The following is a 13,203-nucleotide window of genomic DNA, read 5'->3' as shown; positions in this document are numbered from 1 at the left end:
GTTGCCATAGGGGTTAATATAACATGGTACCCCCTCCAGCAGCTGTGCAGTGTGGTATCTTTGTTTATGCTTTCAGGTTGCTGGACAAGTGGAGACTAACGTTAGTGGGGGAAATGAGTGGATGAGTGTGAGAATTACTAGCAGTTATGGATGAAAGTAGTCACAAGTAGTCATCAAGGCTCTTCAAAGAGGTAAGTTGTCTTAATCTACTTCCGAATGGCTACATTTATTAGGATTAGAGTTTATCTCCATAATTTATTGACTAAAGTCTGTGTTAAACATATTGTTTTCTTATTCAGTCTATCATGTTAACTAAATGAGATATTTTATTCGAATGGTTCAAATGGCTCTGAGCACTATGGGACTTAACATCTATGGTCATCAGTCCCCTAGAACTTAGAACTACTTAAATCTAACTAACCTAAGGACATCACACAACACTCAGTCATCACGAGGCAGAGAAAATCCCTGACCCCGCCGCGAATCGAACCCGGGAACCCGAGCGTGGGAAGCGAGAACGCTACCGCATGTATCGAATTACTCCTTCAGTAATACAGTTTTCTGTTTACACTGTGCTGTGATGTCATAATTCGTTCTGCAACTAACATGCTTTACCTTCGAATCAACTGTGAGGGCGTGCCCCTCCCTTCTTGTCTGAAAACTAATAGAAGATTGGAATTATGTGTTAAGTGTTAGTGGAAGATAGTGCTGCCAAATGTAACTGACAACACAATTTTTTGTCTGTTATGTACTATCTGACATGAAGATTTTATAAGTGAGTTTTGTGACATAGTGTGTACAAAGCCAGAAAGAATCTGTCTCCAGAGAGGAATTTAGAAATGTAGAGTTTGAAAATTTATTTAATGAGAGTTATGAATTTTGCGTTACATTAAGAAACAAGTTCAGTGTAATAGAAGATGAGGGTTACATGGACTGATGAAAGGGGCAATTATTCAACGCTGGTACTTATTCAGACAGTAATAGATATACAGGGAAGAGGATGGTAACAGTAATAGGACTATCACAGAAAATGACAAATTAAATCAAAATATTTGTAAATGCCTTCAAGAGGATACTACATCCCCATGTGAAAGACTCTTAGTCATCACAGTGAAATCAAGCAACGAAGCATATGCTTGATAAATGCCCATGCTCCCACTAACACTGCTTGCACGAAAAATCCTAAGGGTGTAAAAGATATTCGGGAAATACTAGAGTAACCTATAACGAACATTCCAAGCTGAAAGGAAACTACATGATACTGGAAAAACTGCATTTTTCAAAACCTGTAGGGTCCTATCGATCCCAGGCTCTCACACCGATTTTACGAAAAATGTGAGATATACACTCCTGGAAATTGAAATAAGAACACCGTGAATTCATTGTCCCAGGAAGGGGAAACTTTATTGACACATTCCTGGGGTCAGATACATCACATGATCACACTGACAGAACCACAGGCACATAGACACAGGCAACAGAGCATGCACAATGTCGGCACTAGTACAGTGTATATCCACCTTTCGCAGCAATGCTGGCTGCTATTCTCCCATGGAGACGATCGTAGAGATGCTGGATGTAGTCCTGTGGAACTGCTTGCCATGCCATTTCCACCTGGCACCTCAGTTGGACCAGCGTTCGTGCTGGACGTGCAGACCGCGTGAGACGACGCTTCATCCAGTCCCAAACATGCTCAATGGGGGACAGATCCGGAGATCTTGCTGGCCAGGGTAGTTGACTTACACCTTCTAGAGCACGTTGGGTGGCACTGGATACATGCGGACGCGCATTGTCCTGTTGGAACAGCAAGTTCCCTTGCCGGTCTAGGAATGGTAGAACGATGGGTTCGATGACGGTTTGGATGTACTGTGCACTATTCAGTGTCCCCTCGACGATCACCAGTGGTGTACGGCCAGTGTAGGAGATCGCTCCCCACACCATGATGCCGGGTGTTGGCCCTGTGTGCCTCGGTCGTATGCAGTCCTGATTGTGGCGCTCACCTGCACGGCGCCAAACACGCATACGACCATTATTGGCACCAAGGCAGAAGCGACTCTCATCGCTGAAGACGACACGTCTCCATTCGTCCCTCCATTCACGCCTGGCGCGACACCACTGGAGGCGGGCTGCACGATGTTGGGGCGTGAGCGGAAGACGGCCTAACGGTGTGCGGGACCGTAGCCCAGCTTCATGGAGACGGTTGCGAATGGTCCTCGCCGATACCCCAGGAGCAACAGTGTCCCTAATTTGCTGGGAAGTGGCGGTGCGGTCTCCTATGGCACTGCGTAGGATCCTACAGTCTTGGCGTGCATCCGTGCGTCGCTGCGGTCCGGTCCCAGGTCGACGGGCACGTGCACCTTCCGCCGACCACTGGCGACAACATCGATGTACTGTGGAGACCTCACGCCCCACGTGTTGAGCAATTCGGCGGTACGTCCACCCGGCCTCCCGCATGCCCACTATACGCCCTCGCTCAAAGTCCGTCAACTGCACATACGGTTCACGTCCACGCTGTCGCGGCATGCTACCAGTGTTAAAGGCTGCGATGGAGCTCCGTATGCCACGGCAAACTGGCTGACACTGACGGTGGCGGTGCACAAATGCTGCGCAGCTAGCGCCATTCGACGGCCAACACCGCGGTTCCTGGTGTGTCAGCTGTGCCGTGCGTGTGATCATTGCTTGTACAGCCCTCTCGCAGTGTCTGGAGCAAGTATGGTGGGTCTGACACACTGGTGTCAATGTGTTCTTTTTTCCATTTCCAGGAGTGTATAATTCAACCACTCAAAAGTGAGGCACCTGGAGAGTATGGCACAACTGCAGAAATGTTAAAGATAGGATGAGATAACCTCGCAAGAAGAGCTTACGCGCTCTTAACAGGAATATGGAGAACTGAAACCATTTCAATGGACTATACATGCGTTGTATAAAAAAACGCTGTGGAGCAGACCCCAGCAACTACAGAGGAATATGTCATCTCCCAGACCCAGGCTCAGGCAGTCAGGTGGCAGTTACTGCTTCACAGTCTGCGGCTGGCACACATAGTTGCATGATAAATAAAGCGAGGACTAGGATGGACTATACGTCAGAGTATGGCCAATATATGCCGATAACAATGGACTGGACCTCAGGGTTTAACTAGCGCACCCATTTCTGAGGCTGTGGAAGGGTTCAAAAGAGATAATGACTTTTCTGTCACCATTTCCATGCAGTTTTCCCCTTTGCTTGTCCTTCTCCCCTTTTCATACTACGACAAAAACACTCCCACACTTGTGATGCTCAGGCTTTGTGTTTCTAGGACCACCTTTTTATCCCCTTTCTCACAGTTTGACTTTGCTTACTGTGGCTGAGTCACTTCTTCAGTGGTATCAACATGACTACTATGGACTCACAGGTTCAACGAAAGTAAGGGTGAGATTAGGGTGACTCTATGTCTGAGGTGAATGGACACAACACTGATTGCTATCCGAATTAGGTAAGTAGCTCATGTGCTAGTTCCTATGGTGACAAGTCAGTGGTAGTGTCCACTCTGAGATTTTTTCACATGACCAAGCAGGTGTTCCATTGGCAGGTGACCATTTTGTGCTGCTAGCATCCGGTGCAGGGAAGAGAGAAGGGTCGAATCTAGCATACTATTTAAGTAGATTTTTTCCTTGGATAAGATGTCAAAGAGTATGTCTGGAAAGTATATTAACGAGTAATCGCTGTTGAGTGTGGTACTGGGTATGGTGGCAGGTAACCAGAAAGTAGCTGCTGAGATGTCACATTGTGTATCATTTATCAGCAGTCCTATACCTCCAGCTCTTTTGGTTCAAATGGTTCAAATGACTCGGAGCACTACGGGACTTAACAGCTATGGTCATCAGTCCCCTAGAACTTAGAACTACTTAAACCTAACTAACCTAAGGACATCACACAACACCCAGTCATCACGAGGCACAGAAAATCTCTGACCCCGCCGGGAATCGAACCTGGGAACCCAGGCACGGGAAGCGAGAACGCTACCGCACGACCACGAGCTGCGGACCCCAGCTCTTTTCGCAGCACACCACCGAAATGACATTGTTCGTATCAACTACTTGTCCTGGTACTCAGAAAAACCTATTTTTTTAAGGAATTCAGATTAACTTGTAAACACTTCCTGGGCCAGTCAGTTTCAGGCATCTGAGAGTGGAACTCAGTGTACTGGCATGACTCAGGGATTGCGTGTTTTCGTTTTGTGATACAGTCAGTGAATTTCCCACCTTGGCACTGCAGTATTTCCGTGGCAGAGAGTAGTGTTTCCTCAAATCCATCTTCATTTTCAAGGACTGAACTGATCCAGAAAGTCTAGTGGTTCTGGCGCTGCAGTCCGGAACCGCGGGACTGCTACGGTCGCAGGTTCGAACCCTGCCTCGGGCATGGGTGTGTGTGATGTCCTTAGGTTAGTTAGGTTTAAGTAGTTCTAAGTTCTAGGGGACTTATGACCTAAGATGTTGAGTCCCATAGTGCTCAGAGCCATTTGATCCAGAAATCATAAATTATAAAGAAACTTTAATACTTAAGGGGCACGCTAAAATGTGTTAGATATACACTCACACATTCTCATTTTCTGTTAATCTACTTGTTATTACAAGTCTGCCCAACTACTTCAAAATAATAAATCGCTGTTTCCCTTTTACATTAAATTAGACATACGAAGGTTCTACTAAGTACTAAAATTTCCGCTGAAAATTCTTTTTAACCTGTTCCTAAACCAAATGTATCCTGCAACATAAACATAAACACAAACATAACTATAATGCGTACTCGTAAATGTCCTCAATAAGAAACATGGCCTAGTTCTTTCTCTAATTTTCTCCAACCTCTTCCCTCCCCCATCAGAAGGAACTGCCGGTAATTTAGGCAGTGCTTCCAACTCGCACTGAAATGGACGAACTCTTCCTACATACACCACAGTATTTCAGGTCAGGAGTTGTAGTCTGGCATCAACTGGCGACGTCATGTCGAGTACATGATAAAGTCATTGGCAACGCGAAATGAGCGTTTTCGTTATTCAAATGGTTCAAATGGCTCTGAGCACTATGGGACTTAACTACTGTGGTCATCAGTCCCTTAAAACTTTGAACTACTTAAACCTAACTAACCTAAGGACATCACACACATCTTTTCGTTATTCCTTTTGACACCTAAGGGTTAGATAACACTACCCACTGCCCAACGTGATACATACATCATTTCACCCTTTTGTTTTGGGTGCCTTCCTGTCTTTCTAGAGTCTTTGTAGTCATCTTTGTAGCCTACTCTCAGATAGTTTTACGTTTAGACTACATCTCCTGATCGGATAGGTTAACATAATTCGAAAGGAGAAGTCTTTTTGTTTGTTTTGTTTTTTTGCTGGAAATGATGTCGAAAGAGTATAGGCCTTTGTCTTTGTGGATTTTCGAGGTATACATGGGCTCGATGAATGGTAGGAAGGATTCACAATTATCATGGCTAGTATTTACATAGTAAATTAACATTTTGCCCACTGCCCTTTGAAGTCTTTCAATTCTGCTGTTCAGCTGCAGGTGTGATGCATTAGTTCGTAACTTTTTTATGCGTAATAGCTACCATAAAATTAGTGCTTTGGTCAGTCATTGATGTTCCAAATTTCAACAAACATCGATTAACCGTAGCATGCATCACTGTGTCCGACTGTTGATTTGATATGGTGATCATGGCCAGGTAATATGAGAAAGATTATAGTTAATACATATCGATTCCCTGTTGGGATTTGTGTGATGGGGTCTAGGATACCCAGTCCAATCATTCGGAATGGTCTATTCACCTCAAGTAACCTATTGTAATGGGATTTAATGACTACTCATCTCAGCTCTTTGAGTGCAAAGAGTGCAGTTCTTTACATAACGCTCCAAATCTTGTTTACTTTTGGCCACCAGAAATTTTCCACAATGCTGCGCCCAGTTGCGCTTCATCCACAATGTCTGCTAATATGGACTCGTCAGTCTGTATCAATACTTCGTTTAGAAAGCTTTCAGGCATGACTATGTGTCAGATTCAACATGCTGGCTTGTACAGGCCTTCATTATCAAAGCTGCATTGTAGATTTGCCTCATCAACTGCTGAGAAATCGGGACAGCGGCCTGGCCCCTGTGCCAGTCTTCCACATTGGCTCTAATACATTATACGGCATATGATTTGCAATTCAATACATCTGCATCCCTGTCAGATTTCTCTGGATGATATACAACCTAAAAATCAAATTGGCTTGGCTGTAAAGCCCATGGGTCAAACAATCGGTCAGACCGTTTAATCTCAGAGGTCATTTTGACGCTGTCTAGTCTGTTAACAACTTAAAATGTCGTCCATAAAGATAGGGGCGGAAATAAATGATGCCAAAAATTAATGCAAGCATATCTTTTCTAGCAGTTGAATAGCTTTCCTTGAGATTATAGAGCTGTCTAGAAGCGCATGCTGTTGGTTGTTTTTATCATCTATATCTCGGCTTAAAACACAGCCTAGGGCACTGTTGCTCGAGTCATAACATTGCGTAAACTGTTTCTGATAGTCAGAAAAAGTAAGGGTGGGACCGCTGGCAAATTATTCTTTCATCTGCGCAAATACCACCCAGAAATCCGGAGTCAAATGAAAGTATATTTCCTTATTTAGCAAATACACTATGTGATCAAAAGTATCCGGACACCTGGCCGAAAATGACTTACAAGTTCGTGGCGCCCTCCATCGGTAATGCTGGAATTCAGTACGGTGTTGACCCAGCCTTAGACTTGATGACAGCTTACACTCTCGCAGGCATACATTCAATCAGGTGCTGGAAGGTTTCTTGGGGAATGACAGCCCATTCTTCAAGGAGCGCTGCACTAAGGAGAGATATCGATGTCGGTCGGTGAAGCCTGGCACGAAGTTGCCGTTCCAAAACATTCCAAAGGTATTCAGTATGATTTAGGTCAGGACTGTATGCAGGCCAGTCCATTACAGGGATGTTATTGTCGTGTAACCACTCCGCCATAGGCCGTGCATTATGAACAAGTGCTCAAACGAGTTGAAACATGCAATCGCCATCCCTGAATTGCTCTTCAACAGTGGGAAGCAAAAAGATGCTTAAAACATCAATGTAGGCCTGTGCTGTGATAGTGCCACCCAAAACAAAAAGGGGTGCAAGCCCCCTCAAAATGGCTCTAAGCACTATGGGACTTAACTTCTGAGGTCATCAGTTCCCTAGAACTTAGAACTACTTTAACCTAACAAACCTAAGGACATCACACATACCCATGCCCAAGACAGGATTCGAACGTCCGACCGTAGCAGCAGCGCTGTTCCGGACTGCTCGGCCACAGCGGCCTGCCGTTTATGAGCAGCCGCTCGACCATGAAATCCAAGTTTTCTCACCTTCCACCTAACTGTCGTGGTACTTGCAGTGGATCCTGATGTAGATTCGAATTCCTGTGTGATGGTCTGGGTAGATGTCTGCCTATTACACATTACAACCCTCTTCAACCGTCGGCAGTCTCTGTCAGCCAACAGACAAGGTCGGCCTGTATACATTTTTGCTGTACATGCCCCTCCACATTTCCAATTCACTATCACATTGGAAACTGTGGACCTAGGGATGTTTAAGAATGTGGAAATATCATGTGCAGACGTATGACAGTAGACGCACCCTATCAGCTAGCCACGTTCGAAGTCCGTGGGTTCCGCAGAGCGCCCCATTCTGCTGTCTCACAACGTCTAATGACTACTGAGGTCGCTGATATGGAGTACCTGGCCGTAGGCGGCAACAGAATGCACCTAATATGAAAAACGTATGTTTTCTGGGGTGTCCAGATACTTTTCATCACATAGTGTACTTCAGGAGTTTTGCTACCGCTGCAAATTTTGAAATGTATCGTCTGTAGCTACTGGTGATCCAAAGATATGACTGTAACGCCTTTACTGTGGTTGGCATGGGTCGGTTCATACACTGTCTTGCCCAATAATGTGGCCTAAGTAGTGGAAATCCTGTAATACTCACAATCAGTGTGGTGTCACCTGAAGGTTGAGCTGCCAAAGCAAGCTTGGTACCTCACAACACAACCAGAAGAGAAGAAAGCCGCTGCAAGCTGCACTTGACGAATGAGCGGCAATGGCGTAGTCGTGCCCAGACATGTTTCGCTACGTCGCCACAACAGCCCTTCTACTTACAGTCGAGCACAATACCGCTCAGCCCTGCTCCTGAGCATCGACTAAGACGACAGCACCATCTCCTAGCAGTCCATCTGTCTGTATTGTATTAGGCACGACTCTACTTGAAAGTTATTGTTAAATGTAGTCTGACTTGTATCTTGTCTGTATCAAGTGATACATTATTGTTCAGAGACAGCTGAAAATACTTATGTCATTCCTATGTAAACTGATTGTACATAGTTAAGTAATTCTTCTTATCTTTGCTACAATAAAGTGAACTAATATTTTGTGTATATAGTATCCACTTGGTCTCTTCCTGGAGCGAAGCAAAGAACCTACCATTGTACTGATGAGTATATTTTCGTCCAGTAGAACGTGAAGTGGCGATCTTCTAAATTCAGGTTCAGGTGAGCTAAACATAACAGTTCAAACACCTCTTGTAGAAGTGCTCTTGGATATCCTTGGAGGAAACAATGATATAATTCAGATAGACCATGTATTGTTTTCGTTCCAGACCTCATAATACCATCTCTACCAAGCTTTGGAAAGTGACTGGTGCATGTTTTAAACTGATAGGCATGTGTCTGATCCAGTTCTCCAATCTCTGGTGGGAATTCTACAACACACAAGTATTAATTGGCAGAACAACTTCTATATTCCTGCCTTCCTGTAACTTTAAGTATTGAGTCTCATGAGTCGAATGTAAGGGACTTTACACACCGTTTGATTTCCTTATGCAGTATCTTGGGTGTTTGTTGCGATGTTCAGTTCTTGCAGTAGTAAAACCAAGATGAAACAATATGGCATCCAGCTACACTATGCACTTTTGTAGGCTTTTTCACGGTGTTTAACTAGCAAGTCCAGCTCAAGACTGGTGTTGTACCTTATGCCTACGCTAGGCAGAAGTTCCACACACACCCGGGAATATCTTCTTGCCACTCAGAAACCAAACAACGCTGAACCAAGCAAGTGACTACTTTTACCACCTATACAACTTAGTCTACAGTGCTGTAGGTTCAGATTAGTGGCATCAAGTACGTTCTGTACAGCCTTGGATATCCTGCATCCAACAAAACTGTACACAAACTTACTTTTACATAGCTAAATAGACAAATATTTGCCACTGATTTCGCACAGCGTGTTCCATGGTCACACATACTGGGAGTGTTGTGAAGAGGTCACATTGCCCCCTGTCACATGTAATGGAGATGACGAACACCCTGATTTCATCTTCCATATATGCATGCAGACCTGTCTGCAACTTTGACAGTTAAGTTTCCTACAAAATTAGTGAATGTGGCCTGTGGAGCCCCATTTATAACATTTGACCTCTGTATTAAGAATAACTTGCTTTTGCCTCAGCCTAGTTATTGAGCCTGTTTCTCAACAAAGCTGTTGTAGTTGATACTGCACTGCCCAATGTTTTCAGAAGTTCTATGCACACTTTTCGCTACATCTCAGTCGGTAGCCCCACACAAACGTATCAAGCACCGATTGTTCTGCTTTCTGCAGAGTGGTCTAATCAGATCGATTATAATCTGTTAATCCATACATATTAATATTCAGTTTTTGATGTGGTCAACAAAACCTGCAACCAATTCTCCTTGTTTTGTGGTATACCATTAAATTGCTCACAATAATATCTAGAAGCATTCTTCTGTAACGATGTACTAACCACTCTTGAAATCATACAAAGGACTGAGCATCTCCAAAATTTTCATTGCACTCTACATGTTCTAGCATCCCCTGTTAATTTTAAGCGAGTCAAGCTTAAAAACTGCTCGTTCCTTTAGTATCCCTAACGTTGCAGCTGTATTTAAACTATCAAAAATGACAAAAACATCTTCCCACACCTGCCCAAAAATGGGACTACCAATGAGGCAGTACCTGACTTATTATTGGCAGAGATATGCTAGAAGTTGTCTGTTCCCTCTTTCGTCCTTTGTGACAATTCTTTCTGTCAGCAAAGCTTCATTATCTTTTTGAAACTTCACTATTTTCTTACATAACCCAATTTTCTTGACTTCAGTTGATCAACATTATGAAGCAAGAGACAGAAGGCCTCCTGCACTGTCACTTTCTCACTGGTGGACATTGTTGCTTACCACTACCACAGGCGTACAAATAACACAGACAGAAAAAAGGAAAGGAAAAAACACAACGTGGCAACTTCCCCCCCGTCCCCCCAACAATCCTAAAATAGCTTGGCACTTACTTGAAATCTTGTGCTGAGTGGTAATGCTGCTGCATTTCTTCGTTTTTACTGTTCTTTACTCCACCATTAAGTGTGCAACAGTTGTTTCTGGCAGTAAGTGTAATGGAGTGTTGTTTCTGGAAGGTGTGGGCAAGTGGTTCTCTGCTGGAGGTGGATGGAGGTGCAGTTCAATATGTGTTGAAATGACAAACAGGAATTTTCAGACAAATATAAAAGAATGTATTAGATGTTGCAAGGTTGATGTTAATCACTGTACATTTGCAGAACATGTTAAACAATATATCCAGGTACATGTATAGAGAAAGACATTAATAAATAATAAAAAACAAACGTATCATCTTAATACAAGGAAACTATCACATTCAGAAAGGTATATCTCTCTCTCTCTCTCTCTCTCTCTCTCTCTCTCTCTCTCTCTCTCTCTCTCTCTCTCTCTCTCTCTCACACACACACACACACACACACACACACACACACACACACACACACACACACACACACACACACACACACACACACACACACACATATTATATATATGCACAAATTATAATCTTTGACTATAGACATCATAAAGTATATTGAATGCATGATATGCTTAATTACATAAACAAAACATGGTGGAAGAGTGTGCATGCAATTTGTGCCTTGTGCTGAAAATGGTGTTTAGTGCTACACACAAAAGTACATCTGTAGATAAATATTAACTCAAAGTAAATAATAAAATGTATATTGAACAAAATGAGCCTAGGTCAGGACTCTGCAACTTACTTGTACAGTAACAAAATATTTAAGTTGAAAGTGATGCATAGAAATGTAAATGTGAGTGTCTTTCAAGTAAGTCACTGATGATGGCTTAATGAACTGAAGTGAAACAAGTCTGGCACAAGAAGTATTGCTTTTATTCAGTTGTAACAGTTGGTGCTAACTAAATTCATTCATATGATATTAACAGCAGCTGAGGATTCGCAAAGCAACAATATTAAACCTATGACTATTCAAACAGATTCTCTGTACAATGTCTTACATTGATCCTATTTTATGTGGATACACTAAACTTCAGAACAATTTAAGATACTAAACTTTTATAACAACTCTTCAGTGCACACTGACTGCATTTGTAAGTGTCCTGTCAGTGAGTGGATATCTGCCATGTGCTTTACCTATAACTGAGCCTTTGTAACCAATTCATTTCATATTCCTATAAATTTGTTGCACTCAGGTATTACTGTTAGTTGACCAATTCCTAGAAAAACTTATTCCTATTGTATCATAGGACACTGCTTTTTGAATTTTTTGAAGTTTACAGATTTAAATTTTTGTACATTTAAACAAGTTGCCAATCTCTGCACGACTTTGATATGTTATCACGTTCTGACTGGATATTTGTTAATATTTTTAAAATAGAACAACTTTATAGAGGACTACATACTCTGCAAAGAGTGTGAGCTTATCATTAATACTGTCTGTGACATCATTACACTGTCGTATGCCAGCAAAGGTTTAAAATCAGTATTAATTCCTATTCCTTAAAATGACAGGTGTGCATGGAGTGGGGCAATAGAGATGTGATTAGGGTCCATTTCATACCGGAATATACAGAGAATGTAGTCTTTCAAACTGTGAGCCTTTTCAGAAAACACATAACTTTCTTCAACAATATTAACTGTCAAAATGTTTATATACATGCCTCCAACTAGACTGTCGATATTATCCACATTGACAACTTCCTAACATAATTTCAGCAATCCAAAAATCAAGCTGACATTTTAATTACAATTTTATATAATATTGACAATCATTGAATGCTTAAACTGACCAATCAGAAACACACTTTACAGGTGGACACAAAATACTGCTATACTTGGCATCCATTTCTATGGAACAACAGCCAATCGACCGTGAATGATTAATGTGATAGGACATATTTGATTAGTGAACATTATGCGTGACATTTGGAAACCGTAAATAAACTGAATTAGTGTAACAGGAAACATTTTGGACAGTGGATTTTATGAGTGCATTTTTAAATTAGCCATTGAACAATATGTAATTAATATTGCAAGAAATATTTCAGCAGCGAATATTGTGTTTCAATTTGAATATAGCCTGTGAACTTTGTAAATTGCCATTGAACAATTAGTAGTTGCTATAGTAGGAATTGTTTTGAATGACTAATAAAACAAGAGGCAGAGTTGATTAGGTTGAACATTGAACATTAGGAGAAATTTTGAACTTGGACTGGTACTAAGGGTTATGTTGTTATGAACACTGACATTGAATATCTTTGAATGTGACATATGTCGATGTCAGTAATAGACAGCAAACATTAATGGAGGATATTTATTGTTGGCTGATGTGGAATATTCACTATTACTACACTACTGGCCATTAAAATTGCTGCATCAAGAAGAAATGCAGATGATAAATTCATTGGACAAATATATTATACTAGAACTGACATGTGATTACATTTACATGCAATTTGGGTGCATAGATCCTGAGAAATCAGTACCCAGAACAACCAACTCTGGCCTTAATAACGGCCTTGATACGCCTGGGCATTGAGTCAAACAGAGCTTGGGTGGTGTGTACAGGTACAGCTGCCCATGCAGCTTCAACACGATACCACAGTTCATCAAGGGTAGTGACTGTTGTATTGTGAAGAGACAGTTGCTTGGCCACGAATGACCAGACATTTTCAATTGGTAAGAGATCTGGAGAATGTACTGGCCAGGGCAGTAGTCGAACATTTTCTTTATCCAGGAAGGCCTGTACAGGACCTGCGACATGTGGTCGTGTATAATCCTGCTGAAATGTAGGATTTC

General features: G+C 42.3%; 1 protein-coding gene across 1 annotated transcript in view; it reads left to right on the top strand.

Moving 5' to 3' along the window:
• Positions 1–13,203, top strand: part of LOC126212868 (zinc finger protein 664-like) — a 250,682-nt gene that overhangs the window by 224,947 nt on the left and 12,532 nt on the right. The window contains exon 8 of the mRNA XM_049940360.1: positions 77–191. Within this exon, the coding sequence (XP_049796317.1) occupies positions 77–125 (49 nt within the window). The 3' untranslated portion in view covers positions 126–191. The remainder of the gene's footprint in view (positions 1–76; positions 192–13,203) is intronic.

This window comes from Schistocerca nitens, chromosome 11 (genome assembly GCF_023898315.1).
Source record: "Schistocerca nitens isolate TAMUIC-IGC-003100 chromosome 11, iqSchNite1.1, whole genome shotgun sequence".
NCBI classification, from domain to species: domain Eukaryota; kingdom Metazoa; phylum Arthropoda; class Insecta; order Orthoptera; family Acrididae; genus Schistocerca; species Schistocerca nitens.
Note: the sequence above shows the minus strand (reverse complement) of the source record. Positions and strands in the feature narration are given on the sequence as shown.